This window comes from Panthera tigris, chromosome A3 (genome assembly GCF_018350195.1).
Source record: "Panthera tigris isolate Pti1 chromosome A3, P.tigris_Pti1_mat1.1, whole genome shotgun sequence".
In the NCBI taxonomy this organism is placed as follows: Eukaryota; Metazoa; Chordata; class Mammalia; order Carnivora; family Felidae; genus Panthera; species Panthera tigris.
In genome coordinates, this window is record NC_056662.1 from 44,243,386 (window position 1) to 44,268,611 (window position 25,226).

Below are 25,226 nucleotides of genomic sequence, written 5' to 3' on the forward strand. Positions count from 1 at the left end.
AACCCAGAAGTGACCATGTACGTCAGTCCCACCAAGACATCATGGGGCCATTACATTCAAGCTGTGATGGGGGGGCGGATTTTTAAAAGAAATACAATTGTTGTTGTTGTATTTTCCAAGTTTACTTGAAGAAACTATCACTTGAAACTATGAAAAATACAGAGAAGGGAAAAGAAAATCTTTTTTTGGTTAATATTCAAACCATATTCCCCGGGAGGTTTAGAACAATTTCCACCAAGGCCAGAGTTCTATAGATCTTCCTTAGGAATTGATTGTCCAGCACCACCTTCATTGAAATTAAAGACAGCGACGTGAGAGCAGATGATGTAGTAAAAGGAAATTGTCTGTGAAAACCGCTGACTGTAGATGCCACATAAAGCAGCAGGGTTAATGTCGCACTGTTCAGAGACATTTGCCCTCACAATTCAGAAGCCCTTATGTATATTGACATTTCAGCTAGAGCCTGTTCACCTCCATTAAGCCACAGGCCACGGTGATTTCCTGTTACCTTAGGTGTTTCACAGTTTACTATGGCCAGCGTTTCTCTGGTTTTATTAGTCCCAGTCAGCCTTTGAAACCACCTGATGAGATGGTATTTATCTTCCAGAATCCCAGTTTAGTGGCCACTTCCTCTGTGAAGACTTCTCTGGCCCCCTTCGCTAGCCTCGCCTGGCAGAATGAATATCTCCTCCCATAATCAGATAGGGAGGCTTGTGGCCACCAGTGGGGGAAACCTGACTAATGGCCATAGAGGCAAATGGGGGTTCATTTTTCATTTTCTCACCCAAGAAGCGGCACAGAGAAAGATGATTCCTGACATAGGATCAGCCCGCGAATGGCATCCTCAGAGCTCTGCCATCCCGTGTGTGCTGCTGTGTATCTTCTTGCTTGTTGTCTCATGGTCATATGATGGCTGCTGCTGCCCCAGACACTACATCCAAGTTGAGAGCTAGAAAAAAAAAGGGTCACTTTGTTGCATCCGTGCCTTCTTCTCATTGGTCCGAGCTGTGTCATAGGATCATGGCTAGTTCCAAGGAGACTAGAAAAGCTGCGCATATTGTCACTCAGAACTTGGAAGTTACTTCTCATTGTTGTTTTCACCATGGCTGTTTGTATCATCTTGGCTGTATCTGTTGCCTGTTGCCCTAATGATGCTGTATAACAAATGGCCCGAAAACCTCAGCAACAGGGGCCCCTGGCTGGCTCAGTTGGTAGAGCATGCGATTTTTGATCTCAGGGTCATGAGTTCAAGCCCCACACTGGGTGTGGAGCCTACTTAAAAAACAACAATTAAAACCTCGGTGACATACAACAGTACACATTTCTTTACCTTCTGGGTCTTTTGGGTTCAGCTGAACACTGGGGATCAGTTGACCCATGTCTGGGGTTAGCTGCTTGTCAACTGATATCTGGCAGCCTCTTCTAGGACGAGGGTGACTTGGCTCTGCTCCACATGCCCCTTGTCCTCCTGACCCTGCTCTGCATGTCTCTTGTCCTCCAGCAGGCCTGCTGGGGCACAATCTCACAGCATTATTGTTGTCACATGAGGTGCTTGGTCACGCCCAAGCCCCTTTGCTCCTCTGTGTCCGTGTACCCCCCACAGTACTCCCTCTCATAAGTTAACTCAAGCGGATGGTGTGATTGGTCTCATGTTGAAGGCTATGTGAGGTAAGGAGAGTCACTCAAGGTCACCACAACTTGGAAGTGTCAAGTGTGGGATTTGACGCGAGGTCCTTTACTCCATCCTGGGCTTCCTCCAAGGCTCCAGGCTACCTCTCTTTCTAAAGGGGACACCAGCTACTCGCTGGGTACCTCCTGCTTGGACTCATTCATTTCATATAAACCAGTTCCCTCATTCTGTGCAAGCCCGCCCTGAGACTGGGTGGATATGAATGTGGGAAGAGCATAGTTGCTGCCCTGAAAACGAAGAGCAGCCAGGTACATGGACTTAAAACGTGGCTCATGGTCCAGGCAGCACATAATCAGTGCCAACGTACAGATTCCCACAGGGAGGGCCCTGATAAGTTCCAAGGGAAGTGAAGGCCCCGTGGTTGTGAGCTTGGAGTTGAAACTGAAACAGACCCCTCCTCTCCTCTCCTCTGCAGACACCCCTCACTCATCATTTCCGGAAAGCATCCCACATTTGCTTGTTCTGATTGTTGTAGCCAGGCCGGAGGCTCAGATTCCTGGGTGTGCCGCAACACATCCACCATTCCAGGGATCACCTTGAATATTTTTGAGGGGTTAAGTCTGTCTTGTATTTTTTAGTGCACCTTGTAAAAATAATACTGAAAAAGAACGTCTCCCAACAATTCCACATCTGGAAGTCTGTCCTAGAAATGCAAAGGGATATATGAGTAAAGATGTTCACTGTAGCAGTGTTGATGGTCCATTTATTTATAGAGGAAAATGGGAAGCCACTAAAAATAAAGAGGTAACTAGGGTTACTCCTGTTCATGCTGATCACATTGATACATTTATGTAAATGGTATATTTATATAATCAGAATTGAACTTCTAAAATAAAAATAAATAACAAAGAACATCAGTGGCTCTGACTGGCAACTCCCAGAGGTGGCTGGCTGGGATTCTGAAACTGTCCCTCTCTCTCGTGTGGTTGGAGAAGTGAACTTATTAGTAGGCCAAGTGAACATAGAAGGTGTCGATTGGACAGCAGTTCAGGAACGCCCTCTGTGTGGAGAGAAACTGGCCTCGGCAGGAAGGCTCAGAGAGTCCTGGGGTCACATCCAAGGCCTGCCATTTGCTAGCCATGTGTCCTTGGATTCGCTACTGTACTCTCAGAGGTATCTGGGACCTGGGGCCAGTAACACCCTGCCTCCCACAGGAGTTAGAGAAATTATGTGAGACAATCCCTGTAAAGTATCTGGAGTGAGCATGCCTGGAGTTCCTGGCCCAACATATAGTGGCAAAAATTAATAATATTATTATTAGTCAGTATCCCCAATTATAGTATTATATCCTTTGGAAATATAGGAATGGCCAAATTAATACAAAAATGCCTCACTCTAAAACATTCAGGCCAGTTGTACTGATAGTACCATCAATATCAGTAGGCTTCCTGCATCTAAAAGTTGACTTCATACATTTGTTTTGTTCCTTTGTTCTGTTTAGTTTTTGAAACTTAGTAGTAGTAGTAATAGAAGACCCATTGTTAGAGCATTTTTAGGTTCACAGCAAAAATGAGCAGAAGGTACTGATTTCCTTATCCTTCCTACTCTGCTACATGCACAGAACCTTCCCCCACCAATACCTTACTCTATTTTGTTTGCTTTTCCAGGGGGAAACTGATTTCCAGTGGGTAACATGGCAGGAATTAGAGCAGAATTTCTTGTAAGCAAAGTGGCAGGCCAGGAGGTGCTCTGTGGCTGGAAAGGAGCCCCATCGCCTGGCAGACCCCTCCAGATGTCCAGAGGTGCCTTGCCACACAGGGTGCCTGATTGAGGCAGGGGCCTCACACTGCCTTGTGCATGAGAACTAATGTGGCTTTCAGTAGCCATCACCCTTGAAATCACAGAGAGCCTGGAAGATCTATTCATTTCCCAACCCATTCCAAGTGTTGATTTGCAATATGTTAGATGAAGTTTCTAGCCTCACGACAGGATCGATACGTAATATTGGAACATAGTCTTAGAAAGATGGTTTATGGACTTGGCTATTTCAGTGAGTTGAGTATGGCAGCTATAGACAGTTTATTTAGATCTTGGTTAATTCACAAATGTACAATTCTGTATTCCAATTACTACATTTGGCTGTCCTTTCAAAGATAATGATAAAGCCTGCGCATCATTGGATCAGCCAAGCCATACAGCAAAAGAGGGTTTGAGTCCACTGAAATTTGGGAGTGTATATCCTGACTCATCCACAAGCTGTAAATAAAGCATTAATTTTGTAAAAATTGACATTTTCTTCCCCCCAAATCCACAGACAAATCATTTTGTACAGATTATGAATAGACCAATCAATGAAAGTTATTTTTAAGGTGTCTCTGCATGCCAGACATCCCAGGCTCCTTGGAGATTAGAAAACTATAAGACAGAGTCCTTGCTCTAAAATCTCCACCACCTGCAAAATTCACACAAGAAATACAAATTCAAGGTGGGCATATCAGAAAATATAGATAGGAATTATAAAAACAGAGTCATACCAACAGAGGGAAAAACTACTTTAATGTGTGGTGTTACAAACTCTTATATGCAAATATACTTGCACAAGTGTGTGCATGTGTGTGTGTGTATGCCTTAACGCATAGATAATAACAGAAAAGATTGTACACATTATTTTATAATATTTCTCATTTAGCAGTGTATAGTAAATGCCTTTTCTTGTCATTAACTGTGGGCTTAAATCATCTCTTTTAACAGGATTTCATCGATTGATGAACCATGGTTTATATAACCCATCTCCTGTGGTATATTGTGTTGGGTTTTGATAATTTATTATAGGCAGCACTTTGGAATGAATGTTTTCATTCACTCGTCTGATAATTCCACAGAATCAAGTGTTAAGATGTTTTTTAGAATCTTACAGTCTGGTTGGAGAGCCCAAACACCTATGTGTGAAAAGGAAAAATGAGCTCATAAAGAGGGGGAGGGATGGCTAAATTGGTGCCACAGCCAAGAGTCAGAGGCCAGAGAGATCATTTCATGCTTGGACTGCTACAAAAAGCTTCATGAAGGACAGCTGTAAGTGACAGAAATCCCGTTCAAGTCATCATAAGTGTAAAAGGCATGTTATTAGTTCATGAAATTGGAAAGTCCACTTCGATTTCAGGGGTGAGCTGGGTCCAGAGTTCATGGGGTGTCATTGAACACCATTTTGTGCGTGTGTCTGTGTGTGTGTGTCAGTCTGTCTGTCCCATCTCTTGGTTGGGCTTCTTACTGTATGAACTACATTCTCCGGCAAGCTCCCTCTGTATGGCAGCTGCCTCCGGACTCGGGCAGTGTTTGTATCTCATAAGCAGAGAGCCCTCCTCTTCCAGCTTCTCTGTCAGTCCCTCATTGGCCCCCTTGCAGACCTTTTGCTCACCCACTACTGTATGACAGAGAATGGGGTGTCCTGGTGGCTAGCCTGGCTCATGTGCCTGTGCCCTGTGCTGACGGGTATGGGGAATGTGCGACTGAAGGTCTGTGCAGTGGAGCAATTCTCAAAAGGAAAAGATGTTGAGAGATCAAAACATGAAAGCATGTCACGCTGAGGATGCTGGAACTTGAAAGATGAGCAGCTATACCCATTTGATGCTTTGGGCTGCAAGTAACAGGAAGACTCCCAAATCAAACTGGCTGAAATGCTCTATTACAAAATCTGGAGGCAGGTATGCTTTAGTACCACATGCTCAACAACTTGTTAATTCCATGAAGTTGACTCAGGGTCAACTTCCTTTCAAGTCCCATTTCCCTCAATATGGCTGCCAGTGGGCAACCAGGACCCCCAGCCCATAACCAGCACCAGAGGGTGAAAAATGGATGCCACTGGCAAGGGCTATAAAACCGTTCCTACAATTTCATTGGATCAGCCCAGGTCACATGTCCGCTCCTGAACCAGTAGCCATCAGTGGGAAATACTGCACACTGATTGGCCAGTCATTTCTACTCCTAGAGGAAAGGGTGGGGTCACCTTCCCATGGGTTATGGTGGATATTGGGATGAAATTGGGGTCCCATTAGAAAGGAGTGGAAGATGGATGCTAGGTGGTCAACCAATGATGGAATCCAAATAAAATTTCATCAATTAGAGAGGAAACTTGGGGTTAGATGGGTGATTTATGCCCAGGAGGTTAGAATTCCAGGGTGTTCCCTGGTTTTTGCTGACAGGAAGCAAGATTGTGGAGCCTGTCCTGTAGGAAACAGCAGAGTGAATGACCTCAGTTAGAAGTATTCATTGTTTATTCCTTCATTGCACATATATTTTTTGAGCACCTGCTATGCGCCAGGCCCTGTGCCCTGTATTGGGGACAAATAAGACAGATAAAGTTCATATCCTTGTGGACTTCTAGTGAGGGAGACAGACAATAAACAAATTAATTTAACATACAATATATCATGAAAAATCAGGATAAGGTGAATAGAGAGAAATGGGAGGGAAGGGAGTCCAAGGCCTCTTGCTTAGGTTGACATTGAACCAGGGACTTGAAGGACATGATGGAATGAGCCAAGGTCATCTGAGGGAAGTATGTTTGGGGCAGAGGGAACAGCAGGTGCAAAGGCCCTGAGGCAGTCATCCATAGTACATTTGGTGGACAAGGAAGAGAGTGGTAGATGATGAGGTCAGAGAGGAGCGGTGATATCATGGAGGGCCTCCCAAGCACTACAGTTTTTGTACTTGGAGTAAGATGCTGAGTCCATGATGTCAGAGAGTGTTATTGATGTAGAGGGTGTCCAGACCCTCACCCCGTGGCTCTGCTTTGACTCTGACTTTAACCCCTTTTTTCCTCTCTTCCAGGCCATGTACATGTTTTACGCACTGGCCATTGTGTGTGATGACTTCTTTGTCCCCTCCTTGGAAAAGATCTGTGAGGTACGTGCCCTGTATTCTGAGCATGTCTGAGTGGGTCATCTAACAGTGTTGCTCCAGCCTCCTTCAACAAGGTCCTGGGAAGCCCTCCTGGCACCCCCGCCTCTGGAGGGGGGAACACCAGGCATCAGCATGCTTCTGAGCAATGAACAGTATTAGCCCAAAAGCTCCAACAGCCTGCTTAAAATGTCAGGGTACCGACCCGTAGTTGGCCTTTAACCCAAATGACCAGCACTCCCTGCTCCTTTTAGAGGCAACTCATGGTGCTATTTGGGTTCGACTTTGCCTGTTTTCTTTTCCACTTTTTTAAAGCATATTTATTTATTTTGAGAGAGAGAGAGAGAGTGCAAGCATGGGAGGGGCAGGGAGAGAGAGAGAGCAGAGCCTGATACAGGGCTTGAACTCCCAAACCGTGAGATTACGACCTGAGCTGAAATCAAGAGTCAGACGCTTAACCAGCTGAGCCACCCCGGTGCCCCTTCTTTTCCTCTTTTAAATCCTGCTCTTCCTTTCTCTGTGCCCCTCATCTTCCTCTCCTCAGTTTCCTTCTGCTCCCATGACTCTCTCTTGTGGGGTCCTCATAGTGTGCTAAATCTTCATCTACACCCCTCCATGACCCTTCCTCTCTGCACATGTACAGAAATGCTCCAAGCAGAGACCCAAAAAGCGAGAAGATGAAAGAACTGTCCACAGAGAAAAGGAAAGGGACTCTGTTCGAAATCAGCCCAGTGAACACCAGGTTGAAGACCAAGTTAAATCCCGTTCATCAGAAGATATTCAGCGTATTTAGAACACTTTCATTCTCTCTCCTCTTTCATTTCCTTGTCTGTTCTGAAATGTAGTTTCCTTTATCTGGAAGCTTTCCACTTTATTTTATTTTTAATTCAGAATCCCGTTTTCAGAAAGGATCTCTCCCAGACACACCTCCCATCTGGGACTCGTTTCTTCATGTCGTTCTCAGACTTTGTCATCCTTCCCCTTCCCTCCCCGCCCATGTGTCTGATTCATTAGTTCTTGGAGGGCGGGGGGTGGGGAGGGGGGCAGCAGAGGACACAAGTTGCATTTCTGTTAAGTTCCCAGGTGGATGCTGAGGCTGTTGGTCCAGAAACCACACTTCGAGACCAATAACTTAAGTAGCTTCTTCTACATCCTGAAAGTCTCTTTGGTTTTTGTACTGAATAAATAAATAAATAAATAAATAAATAAATAAACAAACAAATAAACAAATAAATAAAAGAGAATCTTTCCACAGGAACCCTGGAGGGGCCCTGGGAGTGGTTCCTTTATTCGGTAGAAGTAGAAGGAAATGATAAGGTTGCATCTTAGATGGACAGAGGGCACGTGTGGAAGTCCTTTGTCCAAAGTGATGTAACCGGAATACAGGTCACCTTATGTAGCAGGAGAGGAAGCGCACCTGTAACTGGGGTCATTTGTGATCTCTGAAATACCACCACTTGGTGCTCTATTCATTATGCACAGAAGAGTAGTCTCTTTCCCACATGACTTTTTTTTTACAGCAGATTTAAGAGCCTGTTCTAGAAATGTACATATTCTTGTCAGAATGTTTTCTACTCAGGAGAGATGAAATCCATAGCACTGGCAAGCACACCCCCTGGGGAAGGAAATGAGATGAAATACAGCATGGTCCTTGCCATCCACGGGCTGTGGGGCGCAGAGCAGCTCCAGGGTGATACAAACCGGGAGTGCTGGAGGAAGTGCTGGGAAGTTGGAAAGTACAGAGAGAGGAAAGGGGAGGGGGAGCTTGATTGGGCCACGGGGATCAGGAAAGGGCTTGTGCAGGGAGCAGTACTGGAGCAGCCCTTGGAGGGATTTTTCACATTTGGAGGCAACACCTTTCAAGGAAGGATTTGTGCAAAGAAGAGTCTGAGCCCCAGGACCAAGAGAGGAGAACCCAGGGCTGGAATCGGCACATGGAGAATCCTGAGGAATGTGAGGCTGGGCATCAATAGTTACCAGGGCTCAGGAGGGAGCTGGGAAGGCTTTTGATGGATAGAGGCATCCAGAGGCAGAAGATCTCGCACCCCTAGCTGATGATTCTAAGCATCCAGAGAGATGTTGCCAGGGCCCAGGTGAATTAGGGATAAAAGAGGGGGAGATGGAAGGAGACCTGGAGGAAGACGCAAATTCAGTGGATGAGAGAGACAGGAACCGGAGGTGAGCTCAAGGTGTGGACTCCACAGTTAATGCCCCAGCAGGGGCTCTGAGCTGTAATGGACACAGCAGTACCAGGCTCAGGCTCATGGCAAGTCTTGGCAGACCACCACGTGGCGTGAGCTCTGTGTTAAGTTACCTTCTGGAACTCCCTGCCTTGGGGACTCACCTGCACCCCTCACAGCCACACCTTTCAGCTTGAGGTATCAGTACCTCCATCTTATACTCTTCTCAGAACCCCATGTGCGGCGGAGCTGTTCAGTCCTGAGCGAGGGATCCCCAGGATTCCAGATCACAGTGCTCCATTAGGGCCCCTACTGCAGCCTGTTGCTGGCCAGTGGAGCCAGTGGCCTAGGCCGAGCCCATGCTGCCCCTCCATGGCTGAGCAGGGAAGTGCAGCTGTCCATGCCGGTGCGAAGAGGGACTGACTAGCATCTCCTAGATGGGACCCAAGAGAGAACTGGCTATTTACTGACAGCCAGCCGCTAACATTCTGGGTCATGATGGAATGCAGAAAGGCTAAACCAGCCTCTAATATATATTTTTCTTGTCTTCTTGCAAATCACTTTTTGGATTAACAGACAGTGATTGTATAGGACATCTTGGCAGGTTATCATTCTTCCCACCCAGCCTCAACGCCACCCCGCATTGTCCCTACCTCAGGGCTTCAAGACTGCATTAATGATGAAGGATGGGTTTCAGGAGGGTGACCCCTCCACCCCCAAAGCTGCTGTATCCTTCTAGAATCAAGACTTGCAAGCTGATTGCCATGAGCCTCATTTTAGCCCGAGAGAGGCATGGTATTGAAACAAATCAATTTTTTTGCATAAAAATGTGGATTTGGCCATCTCTTAAGCAATAAGGATACTTGGCAACATGGTGGGAGGTGGGTGGCATACCCTTTAGAAAGGAGGCAGATGCCCACCATACCTCACATCAGCCCACCCTATACCCCCTGTTACTTGCACAGAACTGGGGGCTTCTAGGTTAGAAATTCTTAGACCTTGTCAAGAGCCTTTAACTCACAGAAACATGCAGCCCCCTCCCTCATCCTGTCCCCTTGAGGAGGACGGCCAGAGGAGGTGTGGCCCAGCAGGGGATGTGCAGGAAAAACCAAGCTCAGGATGGATGGGAGGACCTGAGCTTGAGACCTTGGGAGTCATTGGTGGCCTCTGTTCCCAGGGGAATCCCGACTCATCTATGCTTTGTCCTTGCTCCTCTGTAGCGCCTGCACCTCAGTGAAGATGTAGCTGGAGCCACGTTCATGGCAGCAGGGAGTTCAGCCCCAGAGCTGTTCACATCCGTCATAGGTAGGTGATGACCCAGGGACATCTCAGCCCTGCCTTCTCTTAAGGACAAGGGCTGTGGGGACAGACAGCCTTCCAGTGGGTTGGCTAATAAGAGATAAGAATCTCAAGACCCCAAGGAGCAGAACACCCCCTTCCCACCCACTGTGTTTGCTGTTATTTTTTTGAAGCGATGCTTTCACTTTGCATGAAGGTGTCCCAGATCCTGTGGCCATGGGCCTGTGGAAGAGTCCCTAATGCAGATTTTAAAACTCTCTCCCCCGCTTGGCTATTTTCTATGGACCCTGAGAACAGTCTAGCACTTCTGAAAACTCCCCCACACCCACATCAGAATTGAACCAGCCACAACAGCCAGGCTGACATCAGGTCTCTTTCAGGGGTCTTCATCACCAAGGGTGACGTGGGAGTTGGGACCATCGTGGGCTCTGCAGTGTTCAATATCCTGTGCATCATTGGTGTCTGCGGGCTCTTTGCTGGGCAGGTAAGACTGACAGCAGAAGGTGGCATGGGGTTGGAGGGGACAGCACGGAGGCGAGGCACGGGCCTGTCTTGCTGGAGCACCACCAACACAGGGGCCAGTGGTCTCGGGCAGCAGTAACGTTGGGTCTCATGCCAGGAGGCTGGCCCAACTTGAACTGGAAAGTGTCAGGCACCATTATTTGGTCTCCATGTTGATGGAGTAGAGAGCACCCAGATCCACATAAGTAATTAACCAGCCTGAAGGTGCAGGCTATAAATCTGAATGTGTCAAACTCATTTTGAATGTCACGATCTGAACTGGAATGACCTAAAACAATTTAAGGTATGGCTTTGACTCCATGGCAATAGAGTAAATAAAAGTTGGGGAAGGGAGAGAGAGAGACAGAGACGGGAAATGATAGTTTTTTTTTCTGCTAAAACCATTTGCTGTCATCACAGCATAGGACAGTTTTGCTATAGCCATCAAGCAATTTATTTACATGTTGACTTAGCTTGCTTTTGGCGTCACAAGGGGCTTTGCATGCCTGCATTTTATCTTTGGAGACTGTTCCACTCCAGGGAGTGTCATGGGGTCTGGTATCTGTTTTGGAAAGCCTTGGGAAGACACCCAAGAAGTCAGCCAAGTGCGAGGCTCTCTGGCAGTTGGGACAGTGCCACAGCTCCCAAGGGTCTGCCAGCTTCGCTGTCCTAGTTCCCTCCTAGGAATTTTGTTCAGGAACAGCAAGATCCTGAGCTCTGCCCAAACACACTTTAAACATCTTCTAGGAAAAGCACCTTCAAGAAGCCCATTGATGGCACTCTGCTTGCAATATTGAGGAGCTTGGTGATGCTAACCAGCTGCCTCACTGTGGGGGCCACAGGCTCTACTGGAGGTGGTGGGCTGGTTTGAAGGGCTAAGGAACAATCCTTTGAACCTTCTTTCACACCCTTTCTGAGGCCCCTCTGTTGTCTAGTCAGACGGCCAGGGGTCCCACCCTGCCCATCTCTCTAATGCAGACTGGAGAGCCTCTGCAGGAGGCCCATGGCACAGCATTGCTGTTCTCCACTGCCTGTTTCTAACTGCCGTCATTTCATGCCAATGATTTGTCCAGGTTGCCTAGTGGGCTTGCTGCTTGTGGGTGACAGGCAGAGGGACACGTCAATCTCATCAGGAATTAGCTCCAGAGCCCCCAAGTGAAGGGTACTTCTGGAGCTCCTGGACAGCTGTGTCCACACGTGGTGATTGAGCTCTCCCCAACTTGATAGACTGACATGTTCTTTTTCTCATCCTTTTGATCCATCATGTCTGACCTTAGATTCTGTGGACCCACAATATGATGCTTTTTAGACCTCTTATAAATATAGTTAGTGCAAAAAAAAAATCACCCCCCCAAAAAAAAAAAAAAAAAAACGAGTCTCCATCCACGCCTTCAGTGCTGTTTGCACTTCCCTGGATCTCGTCTGTGTCCACCGTCTTCTTGTTGCCCTCCGGAGATGAATAGTCACATCCTGCAGAAGAAGCTGTTGCCATTCACACTCTCTTAATTAGCATTGTCACCATTAGCAGTATGATCATTAGGCTGGCCGTTATTCGTGTTGTCATTAGTTCATTAGTCATTTGTACCTGCTGCCTGATGGAAAGGCAAGCCCAAAGGGGGAGAAGCAACGTAAAGAAATGAAACAAGTGACTGGGAAGTATCTAGTAAATGCCATGCAACTAATTACATATGAAGTGGCTTGGATTCACTTGGATTCATAATTTATTAGCAATGCAGTTAATCACTGGCTTGGTTAGGATGCCTGCTTAGAAGGCAGATTGCTTCCTGAACTTTAGCATGTGCTGGTATCAGTCACTTTACTCCCTCTGGAAGGTCTTTGCCAAGCTCGTCTCACAACCCTGCACCATCATGGAGAGAAGAACCCACCACAACCTTGTAGCCCACATGATGATTCTGGGTGCTGGCACCTCCTTCTGCTTTTTCTTGTCTCCTCCCCACTTGGAGGTTGCTGAGACAATCCACCTCTCTTCCTTAGGAGTTTGTGGAGTCCCTGAAGTCTTCGCAGAGGGAGAAGAATTCTGTTTTAGAAAGAACGTGGGCCCAGGAACAGGACTGACCAGGGTTTGAATCCTGACGCTGCCATTTGCTGGCTGTGAAATCTTGGAGAAGTGACTTTATCGCTCCTCTGAGCGTGTTTTCAAATCTATGGAGCGGGTGGGTGTAAGCCCACCTACCACCTAGCATCACCATAAGGATGAAACGTTCACATGTTCATCATTAAGCAGGAGTCGGCCCACATGGTAAATGCTCAATAAAAGACACCATTATCAGCTCTCAGAAGAGCCATGGGGTCCTCACCTCCAAATCCCACCTTGTGTCACTGTGATAATTTGGCTGAGAAGTTGATGGGATCAACTAGCTAGTGGAACAGCCATGGGATACCAGGTAGGGAAGGAAGGGAAGGTCAAGGAGAAGGTCTTCTACACGAAAACCAAAATGAAGAGATGTTGATCAAAGAACGATCTCAGAGGACTGGTCCTCGTCCCTGTGCTGTCTGATCAGCGGGAGGGAAAGAAAAACTGTGAGAAATGAACATTCCCTTACATATTGAGAAACAAACATTCCCAGGTGATGCAGCCAGTGCAGCGGAACATTACAGCAAGGGCTGGATATTGGGGATTGAACTGATTAATAAATCCAGTCATGGGTCTCACTTAGCATGGTTATTTATGTGGCTCCACACTTTCATTTGGCTGGGAGAACTCCCCGCCAGTGCCCGTGGGCCTCTTTCTAATGTATTCCGGCCCGAAGGGCTGCTCATGTCCAAGTCTGTTACTCCTCTGAAATCCAAGTAATTAAGCAGTAAGGTTTGAGTTCCTGTCTCAATTAGGGTTCTGATGAATTCGATGTAATTAAATGTCTGTCGTATTTGCAGTTTGCAAACATACCCAGTGCTTTGGTGTTCGCCTAAGGTGCTTTTGGGAGTTTTGTGGGACAAGAGGAAAATTGCTTCTGCGAGAGTGGTTTATAGAGCGGTTGTTGGCATCCCCACAAGACATTTACAGGGCTGTGGTCCTACAATTTTTCTTTATTTAAAAACAAAACATAATAAGAGCGAGAACACTAAGCTCTGGATGCAACATACTAATGCATTTTGCATATTGTGTTGCAAGAACTTCATGCCAGTTTTGTGAAACAATGTACTTATGAATTTAAATCCACCATCCGGAGCATGTTAGGCTTTAAAGACAAAACCACAGAGAGTAAACAGTTTAAGTGCATCCCAAATTAGGATGCTCATATTCCGGTTATTCCAGGCTGGCACATGGCTCCGGTTTATAATAAAGAATTCCAGCATCAGCCCTCCTTGTATTCTCGAAATGTGCCTGCTGTTCTCCTGTGAGGTCCATCTAACCTTCGCTGATTTCACCTTTCTCTGTTAACGCCCTGTCCATGCTGGCCCCCATGCGCAAACCCGAGCAGCACCCAGAGGTTGCATATTTGACTTGACACCTGCCTTCAGTTGGGTTTCTGCAGGAGAATCTGAGCAATGATTCAAAGGCAGGTAGTTTATCTGAAAGGGGATCCCAGGACATGCCAGACAGAAGGAAGTGAGACTAAGAAGACAAAGTAGCCAAGGAAAGTGTGTTACCAAGTAAGATACCACTGTAAGCAGCTGGGATTTACTTCTGGGGGAATGGACGACTGTATGGAACACAGGTCCCTGAGGTATCCAACCCAAGGGGGAGGGAGCTGGGGCATTTATCCACCAACCTCCGCCAATCGTTGGTAAAGACTGCTTCTGCTGGACATGGGCAGGATGGACTTTGGAGCCCAGGGAAAACCCCCAAGCTAAGAGGCCTAGAGGCTGGGCCCTAGAAAGACCCAAAATGGTTAAAGTAGGGAGACAGGAGTGAACTCATAAAGCATTTGCTACAAACTTGACTAAGCCTTTAAAAATAAACCACCTGCAGGGTCTCATTCTCAGCTCCCCTGGATGAAACACAAGCTTTAATATTAGGCTGACTATTAAGAGTTCAAGGCCAGGACATCCTGCATTTAGGGAATTTCCTCTAGTGTTAAAAATAACAACTACCATTCTAGGTACTTGCTGCTTCCAGTTAGGACGCAGAAGGCCTTAGCTCCCATGGGAACACCAAAAAGCAGTCTGGATAATACAAAAATCATACTTGTATATAGGATATCAGAGAGTAATGGAGGCAGGAGAGACTTGATGAACTGTTTTCCAGAGAGAGGAGCCCTTTGTAAGAGAGCTGAGTCCTGGCAGGTCTGGATGCAGGGAGGACAGACGGCTGTGAAGATCCAGAACTTTGCCAGGTGGAGATAAGCCAACTGAGCTACTGGCAGTGCCGGAGACAGCTGGGATGTCCTGGAGTTTGTCACATACGAAGACTGTCACAAACAATAATAATTTGCTCGACAGAGGACACTGATCCTCTCCACCCCACCCCAAATTTTCTGGGAAAACAGAAGTGAAGGCAGGACTGAGAAGCAGAAAGAAACCATCCTATCTTCACCGTCTCTCACATTCTCCCAATACCCGAAATCGAGGAATCCGAAATCCAACCCTGAGAACTAGGAGACTAGCCCTTCCTTCAGAAGCTGGGGGTGGGAGGTAGGGCAGACCACAGGTGGCCCACCGCTCAGTCCCCATCAAATGAGATCTGAATAATCACCTCCTTGCTTTAGCTTACCAGTGAGAGCAGACATGAAATTTCTGGGAGGGGAAACATCAGTAGTATTCTTCAGTTCTCACCCTTCTTCTGTATATAATTTCCAGGATGCAATAATAAAATCCAAAGCCTGTGAGGAGGCAGGAATAGGGCTCATAACCACAGAAAGCAGCAGCAGAAACAAGCCGCAGATGATATAGATACAAGAATTAGTAGAAAAGAATTTAAAACATCTATCTTAAATGGGGACAGATGGGAAAAATAAATGAATGGATGGGTAATTTCAGCAGAGAAATGGAAAAAAAAATTAAAAACCCAGATCAAAACTGTTTATCGAAAAGAAACCAATCCCAGCCATCATTTTTTAAGCATGCAGGCACTACAATGTGCCTTATAAATATTCGTAGAAATACACCTGTGACATTTTAAGACTGTATCGTCCTCATTTACAGCAAGGAAGCAGGTACCCAGGTACAGGAGAGGCTACCTTGAGGTGGTGAAGTGTGGTTGGAGCCCAGATCTGCTGCCTGTAAAATCCATTCTCTTTCTTCATGGGGAGCCTAGGACTTAAAACTCCCAGATGTTGTTATTGCATTATTATGATGATTTCTAGCATTTATGTGTTCTTTAGAAGTGTGGAGTGTAGGAGCTGGGGGCAATGCAAAGAATGGACCCGTCAGCACAATGGTGATGGTCCGGGATGGGTGAGCCCAACCAGTACTCAGCTAGAAGCTTCTCTTATAATCAGATGGCATCATCTACCGCCTGACTTTCACTTTCACAAAACAGAGGATTCTAGCTAATAAACACAGTGAGAAGCCCACAGACCACCCTGGTTTACCCTGGACACCTTAGTTTTTAGCTTATTGTTCTCTAGACAAAACCCGACACATCTTATCATGTTCCAGTTCTGATTCCCCAAGAGGCTGGGGGACTGAGAACAGGGACTCAGGGCTGGGGGACTGAGGCTGAAACCCCCCTACACACACACACACACACACACACACACACACACACACACACATTCCTGAAAACAGGGGCTGGAGGTCTGTCATTTACCCTAGAAAGGGAGATGAAAGTGCACGAGGGAGAATGAGTAGTCCATGGAGTACTCGAGGGTGCTGGTGAAGGCCTCACCTGAAGGCAGGATGCTTTAATATTTGATTCAGTGAGTAGGAGAGGAAAATTTGTGGGGCGGGAGTCACCACAGGTAGGGTCAGGTCTGTCTGGAGCAGTCACTGGATCTATCACATTCCAGTAAAATATGAGTTTCTTCCAGTGACACCTGATGGCCACCTGCCTCAGGAAGAGCTTGCTAGAAGACATCCTCAGCCCTAGTTGAGACCAACTGAAATCAGAAGAGCAGATGTGCCTGCTTGCGCCCCACCTGCAGGCTCAGCTCAACTCACATCTCAGACCGAGGTTGGCCTTGGGCAAGAGGCAGCCTTCACTGGGCAGTTGGCCCAGGCGGCATGAACTGTCCCCCCACCCCCTTGATGCCCCAGTCCTGTAACTGGCTGCCCTCACTGTCTCTTGGCCATTTCTTTTCCCTGGCCATTCTCCACTTTCCCTTCAAGGCCGGGTAATAATCTTCCCTTGACACACACTTGTTCCTGGCCTAGAGTTCCATTAATATTACCCACCCAGCTCTGCACTGCTCCGTCTGGATGGCCTCTGCATCCTCAACCCAGATCTCTTTGTTAGCTTTGACTTGGGCTTACAACACCTGTCTCTGGCTTGTTCTGCTTCCTTGCAATGTCCTCCTAAAGTCAGATCTATTCTTGGACCCACATTTAGCTGAGTTAAGAGGCTTTCAGTTTCAGGTAACAACAACCACAACAACAAAGCACCTCTAACTGCTCTATTAAATGAAGGGAATTTATTGGTGTCTCTAAAAAATACAGAGGAAAATGGACATCAGGCATCGTAGTCTCAGGGCTCCAGCCCATTTTCTGTGATTCTCTTATCACTAACCTTCTCTGACTCCTTCATCAGACTATCCTTCATGGCAGAGGACTATAGCAGTTTCACGACTCACATACACACACCACATTGACAGGGAGAGAAAGAGAACGTCTCCCCCGCCACCCTACCTCTCATCCTCCACCTGGCATGATCAAGCAAAAATCTGATTGGGCCACCTTGGGTCACCTGACCATCCCTGAACCAGCCACTGTGGCAAAGGAACTAGAGTAACCAATTGGCTTAGGTTAATCAAGAACCACACACCCATTTTCTTCTTCTGCCCAGAGCTAAGAATGTGATGAGTTCCACCCCAAATACATAGCTTTTGGACCCTGATTATCATACAAAGCAGATAAATGTCTCCTGCACAAAGCCTGTGTCAATGGTTGCTTTCCCTTGGCTGGTGTAGCACAAATGATAAAATGCCCAGGCCCATCACAGGTCTTTGTGTGTGAACACAGGTCTCTGTGTTGTGAACAGAGACCATCACGGGTCTTTGTGTGAACACATTCCTTTCGGGCAGATCACTTAGTTGTGGGATTGCTGGGTTGTGTGGTGAGTATGTTTGCAAGAAAGTGCCAGCAGTTTTTCAGAGTGACTGCACCATTTTGTATTCCCCGCAGTATGTGAGACTCCAAATGCTCCTTATCATCACCAGCACTTGGTGTTGCTGGTTTTGCTTTATTTCGGTTTTAGCCATTCTAGTGAGTGTGGTTGGCTTTAGTTTGCATCTTCCTGATGAGTCATGGTGTTGGGCATCTTTTCACATGCTTGCTTTCCATCCAGTATCTTCTTTGATGGGGACTTTGTTCAAATCTTTGCCCAATTTTTTGATTGGAGTTTTTGTCCTCTTCTGTCACTGTCACTTCTGTCACTGGACCCTCTAACCATCTCATTTGACTTCCCCTCTGAGTCGTTCTGTCCAATTCATTTCCATTTCCAAATCAACAGAGAGTAAGGCCATTAGACATGATTTAAAGTGATCATGGCAATATTTTATTTTGTTGCTTTCATGTGGGTTTACAAGAGATGTACTCAGAAACAGTACTCCTTGGGTGTGTGGCAAAAAATGCTAAGGTCACCTCCCTTCATCCAGCCTGACTGTGCATAGCAGTCACTGAGATCTGAGACACATCATTCCAGAAATGTGAGGAGGAAAATGGGAGTCTCTGGTAGCCGGGGCTGAACATTCCTCTCATGTAATTAAGTCTCAGGTAGCTCCTTGAAAGTGAGCAAAGGGGATGGGGTTTCAGGTTGCTGGTTACCTCCTTGGGAGGACTGTTCTCAGTGCTGGCAAAGACTTTCAACTTACAAGGAGACCAGAACCTTACAGCCATCACAGCTGGGCACCACCCCATGAACAGAGTCCATCTTTTAGGCACAAATAACATTTCTTTTCATGCTCATGCCCAAGTGGATACGACGTCCCCCACACTGCTTCCTGGGGTGGACATGTGGGGCTCTTAGCAGGAATCTACCCTGTGGGCTGGTGCCACATTGAACCAGAGCAGGCTACCCCTTAGTGACATCACAGAAAGAGATAGTATAAACTGTGAACAGACAGTTTATAGGTCCTTTTTCCCAACCAGCAGCTGAACCTGGGGTTGACTGAGGATGAATGCAGGGAAGACAAAAGTCTGTCTGACAGGCAGATGCTTGTTTTAGGTAGTATTTCTCTTTAGTCCTTACTCTGTGCCAGGCACTGTTCTCACCACTTTGCCTATAGTAACGCCCTTCATCCTCACAACAGCCCTGTCCCGAGGACACTGTTTTTAGAAAAGAGGAAACTGAGACTCTGAGAGGCTAGGCAATGTCCATCACAGAACCAGTAATTTGAGAGGCTTTTAGGGCTGCAGGGGTCCAGGCAGCAGCACCGAAGTGACTAGTTGTCTCTCTGGCCCAGCTCAGAGAGCAGATTTAGCCTGAGCCTCACCCTCCCTCCATATTACAGCCATCCACACTAGCCCTCAAGGGACCCTCACATGCTCCCTCACCCCCACATGTAATGTGTATGTGGTGTCTGCTGAGCTTATATTCTTCTGGCAGACTCCGGCATCTTGGGTCTGGGCACCCACACTTGGGCTCCATGAAAGCTCCAGGGGGCCCAGGCACCCCGGCACTTGGCACAGAGACCCCCTTAAAGACACTTGCCCTTTATTCACAGCCAGAGCCTGCAGACAGCCCTAGGGGAGGTGAGGAATTCTAATCATGGCCTTCTAATTCCACCCCAGGCAGAAAGTTGCTGGAAAGCTTCCCGTGATAAAAGAAAACACAATGTTACCAAGTCATGAAAGCATATCTGCAGCAGGGCAAAGAAGGCCTTCTGCCAGGTGGCCATCAGAGTCCACCCTGGTCTTAGCTCTTGTCACCTCCTCTCCCTGCTCCCCCCGCCCCCCGCACACACATATACAGAGGGCATTGCATGAGCTATGACAGAACAGAACAGATTTTATGCTTTGGTTCCAGGGAGCTGTGGGCCGTGTGTCCATGGCGTGAGCCATTTCCAGTCCCAGATGCCAAGAATACCCAGTACTTAAAATCCCAAGCTTGTCTGCACAACGATGTTAATTAAAGGTGTTTTGTCTCTTTGTATTATCATCTGTGAATTTGAAGTCAGGGTAGTAATCCATCGATTGTGTTCTGGGAGGAAATGTTTATTATATTCTTTCTTTGGGCAGTAATTTCATTCATTGATGCAACAAATGTTTACTGAGTACCTAGTATGTACCAGGCACCGGTCTGGGCACAGAAGAGATGCTAGTGAAAAAATTACATTCTAGTAGTGGGATGTGGGATGTTAAATACCCAACAAAGATAATAGGTTGATAGATGAGATAGAGGACAGATAGAGTGATAGAGTTTGAGGTACCTAGGTGGTGTGGTAGTGAAATGAGGAGATGACATATGATGCCAGGTGGTGGTCAATGCTAGGAAGAAAAATAAAGCAAATTCAGGGTCACAGAGAGTAGGTGGGAGAAGAGAAGGATTTAGAAAGGGGTTTCTAGGGAAAGCACCTTTGTAAGTGTTGATAATTTTATGGAGTGAGAAAATACTACTCTGTTCCACTCCATGAAGAAAATGGCATCATCTGAAATGAAGATTCTGGTTCTGTGCACTGTTTTGAACATTTGAGTCTCTCTGAGCAGAAGGAACATGCCATTCAAGCAGATAGACAGCTCTTGCCCTGGGACAGTGTAAAAGGCTGGCCTGCTAACCTCACAAGGTAGAATAAGAAAACACCAATGCCAAGGGCAACAGGAAAGGTGTATGCAGTGACCACCACCATCCCCAGCAACCATGAGATGCATGAAGAGGCTGCAGAACCGTAGGGAAGCACTTTTCTGCCAGTGGGGAATCATGGTGTGTGGTGTGAGCTCCCTGAGGGTCCAGCCTGGATACACCTATTTCCAACTATATTTGAGGTACTGAGGGTGCCCCCTGCATATGGTAAGCACTCAGTCGATCTGTGGTAAGTGACTGACTGATAACACCACCCTGGACATGGGGCAGGGGGAGGATGGATATATGGATCAGATGTATGGATATATGTGTCACATAAGTTGGCACAAACACGCTCAGGAACTCTGTGACAGGTGTTCGGGGGATAGACGGATGAAGGGATGAATGTCACAACTTGCCACCAAGTACCTCAAAGACAAAGTGGATTGGAACAGCAGAAACTCTCTGGGAAGGGTTTGAGACAAAGTCGTGAGATCTAATTAGTGATTTTATGCGGACTTCCATTCTTGGCTCCATTCACTGCCTATTATGTACAGGCATAGGGCATACAGAGGTAGACAAGATTGGACAGGTTCCTGCCTTTCTAGATCTCGTAGGCCAGTAGGGAAACACAGGCGAAGAGAATGTAAAGCAATAAATGATCAAGTAATAGCACAAAACAGGAAGTTCTTAAAGGAAGTACATTGGAATAGGAGGTGACGGGTGGTCAGGAAAAGCGTGTCAAAGCACCCCAAATCATGAAGGCAAACTCCATGGAAATCTGGGGAAGAGGAGTGGGTGTTCAGACAGCAAAAAGCATGACATGTTCATGGGTCAGAGAAAGGGCCCGTTTGGAGCCTAGTGAAGGTGGAGTGTGGCTGAGTGAGAGTTCTGGTGGAAGCAGATTGTGGTGGGAAGCCATTGGAGTTTGTAAGCTATAGAGTAACATGACCTATTTTGTAATTTGGGAGATTTAGTCCAACTACCCTGAGTAAAAAGGCACCCTGTGGAGACAAGATGGTGGCAGGGAATCTAGTTAGGCAGCCTGTGGTGAGGCGTGAGTTGAATTGGGGGCAGTAATGATGATCAGAAGAGGTTGTTTGATTTAGAATATTTTTGGAGACAGCACCAAGAGGATTTGCTGACAAATTGGAAATGGAGATGACAGAATGAGCTAAATCATGGAAGACTCGGGACTTTTGCCGTGACCCATGTAAATGGGTCCTGGTGATACAAATGGGTCCAAATCAATCATGAGAAATGAGGAGGGTTTGTTTTCAGAGAAGAGCCAGCCTATCCTCTAGCATATTCTAAATTCTATCCTGGTGTGTCAGGTCCAGAAACCTGGTAAGGGGGCCAAAATGCATTGTTAGATTTTATTTTATTTTTTTTTTAATTTGAAGTCTGATCAGCCATCTGTTATTCACCAGCCACTTTGCTGGGCAGCTTTCACCACTAACAGTCGTTCTCAACCAGCCTGAGCAGCCCAGCCCAGCTGTCTTACAGAGACACCATTCCTCTTGGGGTCATTTGAGGTGAAAGCCCTGATTAGCTCCTTCTAGGACCTCAGATGCGGTGACACCTGAGTCCTGAATGGCATTGCCCATCTCATATCAACCTCAGTCTTTGTGCATTTACAGCTGACACCTGGGAGCTCCATAGACTGCTGGTAGTCATGCTCTTGCATGTGGTGAAGCCCGATAAGACCTTTGAAATCCCTACCATATTCTCTATCATTTCCTTTCCCCTACCTTCCCTGGGTCCAGAGAGAGCTGGGATATTTTATCAGATCATACTAGGCTGCGGTACCATGGGGGCATCTTTATCCCGACAAACCCTGTCATTACTTGCGAAGTCACTAGGACTCAGTTTGCAACTCAAAAATGGGGAAGCAACCAAGGAAAATTCTGTAGATTTTGTTTTGCTTTTTTTTTTAATATAGCAAAACACTTTTATAGTCCAACCTTTTCTATTCCAGACCACTCTCCTTTTATTTATGTGAAGTGAGACATTTATGCCCTCCTGATCCATCTGCTCTTTCCTGCAAGGGAAATATCACTCTGCATTTAAATGGAAACCTTAAGACTGGACCTGAGCCTGAATCTTCAAGTGAGAAATAAAAAAAATATCATTAACCTTTCCAGATAGCATGCAGACCATTTGGGGCAACGGGAGAGCTCATGTACCAAATGTCTGGCTTTTACAGGCAAAGTAAGATGGAGTAGAGGTTGGCCTGGGGCTTCCCTCCCCCTGACTCAACCAAGGGGCAGCTTCTGTTTACACAGCAGGGAGGGGAACTCTCTTTCCTGATAGTGGATATACATGAGCGGCCACTCTCCAGGAAATTGGGGAAGAAAATGGCTTGGGTGTGCTTTATTTGTTTGTGAATTTTTTTCCCCAAGGTCAAACTGTGGCTGCAGTTGGGGCATGGAAAATTAGATTTAGGATCCTGGATGCAGTCGTCCCCAGTGGGGGGACTCAGGTCTAGATCAGTTATTAGATAGCATGAGACCACTGGCCTTCATCATGTCAAGATCTTGGTCATCATACAGTAAATCTTCTTTTTCCCACTCCCTTGCTCTGTCTCTGATCACTGTGACACATAGCTGCTAAAAATATGGGTTCTAGGCTCCCCATAGTGTCTTTGCCTCGTTTCCTTTTTTGCTTTTTAACAATATATACCATTCTTCTGCTTCCAGTTACATTCTATTTTTATTTCTAGTTAAAGACAGTTTTAGTATGAACAACTCATGTTTACTGGGACTTCATATGAATTAATACAAAATTATGTCTGTATTAACTCAGGTAATCCTTCCATCAACCCCATGGCATAGCTATTATTTTTCTCATTTTACAGATGAGAAAATTGAGCCCAGAGAGGAAAGTGGGGAAATTTGCCCCAGAACACACATCCAGGAATAGCAGAGTTGGGATTCAGAACTAGGCAGTCTTGTTCTAGAATTTGTATCCTTAATCACAGTAGAGCAAAAACCAGCGGAGCAAAACAACGCAGGGAGGTCTCTCATGGTAGAAGCTCGTAGAAAAACACGTCTCACGATTGAAGAGAGAGGTCCTCCCAGAATGTCAGATAGCTCTTCTCTCTGGTCTAGAAGTGTCTACATGAATGGGGTTTCCTTGAAGTCTTTCTGTTTTAGAACTTCTTATAGAAAGTGCTGAGATGGACAACCTCGGAGGACTGTGAGTGAAAACCAAGATGATGTCTTGCTTCAGAAACAGACTCTTCTGAGCTACATTTGTACATGCTCTGACTATGGCAGGTATTGAAACGTGGCATAGCATGGAATGGATGTCAGAGCCCTTTCTATTGCCATGGCTACAGTGCCGTGACCTTCCACAGCACAGAACAGCAGAAGGCTTGCCCTTCCAATGTCCCACATTGATGAGAGTTGCCCCTGACTGGGTGGCCCAGCCCTTTGTGCCCTTGGCCTATGGTCTTTCTTTTAGGGGAGTCCACTGCATTTCGGAAAAAGGAGGAAAGGTGGAGAGGGTCCACCAGGTGGGTTCTTACTGGACTCAGGGAGGCAAAGCTCAGGGATAGGGATGTTCCTGGTGAAGATGCTGGTTTCCTTTTTGGAAACACAGGTGTTTTGGAGCCGTTGGATGGCTTGGATTTGCCTATAACACCTGTGAAGGCCCAGGGCCCAGGTTGAAGGCCCACGGGAGTCTTCCTGAGAGAAGCCTCAGTGTTCTCTGCACAAAGTTGTGAACCAAATTGAGGCAGAAAACCTCTGACTTTTACCCAGGTGATAGGTTCATCTTCTGGCCTTCTTGGCTTCCCCTTGCCTCTAGCCACAACTGCCAAACCCTGCCATCTCCCCCTGGGAACCCCAAGAGAGATTTAGAAGCAAAAGGATCCTTACAAGTAATCAAGTCTCTGGCTCTGATTTTGCCAGAATTGGGGCTGATTTCACTAGTCCTACTGAATCCTGGCCCTACATTCTATGGGGTTTTGGTCTGAGCCCTCCTGGCCAAGCTATAGCATCTGCCCACTGAAGGTCCCCAGCTGTTGAGCCAGGTCACTCAGTGAGGGGTGGTGATGCATACTGGCTTTTTATGTTTCCAACTTTGGTACCGTAATTTCTCTCCTTTTACAAAGAAAAGAGCAGTGTGAAAGGGGGTGGTCCATAGTGGGTATTTCTGAGGTTGTTTGTGGGCTTTTAATGCTCGTGTCAAGCAAGCTCCACCAGAGATGGAAATTAATGGACTCCACAGATAGTCTTGAATTGACTTTGTATATGGGGTTTGTTTGTTTGTTTTTTAGTTTTTTTTTCTTTTTAGAGAAAGATAGTGTGTGTGAATAGGGGTGAGGCAGAGAGAGAGGGAGAGAGAGAATCCCAAGCAGGCTCTGTGCTCTCAGTGTAGAACCGATGTGGGGTTCAAACTCACGAACCAGGAGATAATGGCCTGAGTCAAAAATCAAGAGTCAGATGGACACTTAACCAACCACACCACTCAGGTGCCCCTTGACTTTGTCTTTGTGACCAGATCCTTTGGGGGTCTGAATACCCATTTGACTGGTGGTGCTGACTGGTGTCAAACCACTTAGCCACTGTTAGAAAGGAAAGTCCTCTCCCCATCAGAAGAAAGAAGGGTCCCGGAGCTTTCAGAGTTTCCAGACACATTTTGCCTTCAGTTCTTTGGTTGTCGTTCATGAAATTGTTTGCTCATCCTGACATTAGGTGTGTTGTCACCAGCCTTGGAGCCACATATGTGCATAACCCAAGAAAATGCTGTGAATTCCTGGGGTACCAACTGCAGCTGTCCTTGGTGCCCTGTTCCCACTGAGCCTGGTGCACATGAGAGCAGCTGAGCCTCCTTCTCTGTCATTTCTGGGTCTGCGTGATGCCCATCATTCCAGATC

The 25,226-nt window shown here is 46.6% G+C and overlaps 1 protein-coding gene across 3 annotated transcripts in view; it reads left to right on the forward strand.

Annotated features, from left to right (window-relative positions):
* Window positions 1-25,226, forward strand: part of SLC24A3 (solute carrier family 24 member 3) — a 502,919-nt gene that overhangs the window by 337,967 nt on the left and 139,726 nt on the right. For all 3 annotated transcript variants that reach the window (XM_042980972.1, XM_042980970.1, XM_042980971.1), the window contains exons 4-6: window positions 6,458-6,532; window positions 9,927-10,011; window positions 10,386-10,489. In XM_042980972.1, coding sequence (XP_042836906.1) covers window positions 6,458-6,532; window positions 9,927-10,011; window positions 10,386-10,489 — 264 coding nt within the window. The remainder of the gene's footprint in view (window positions 1-6,457; window positions 6,533-9,926; window positions 10,012-10,385; window positions 10,490-25,226) is intronic.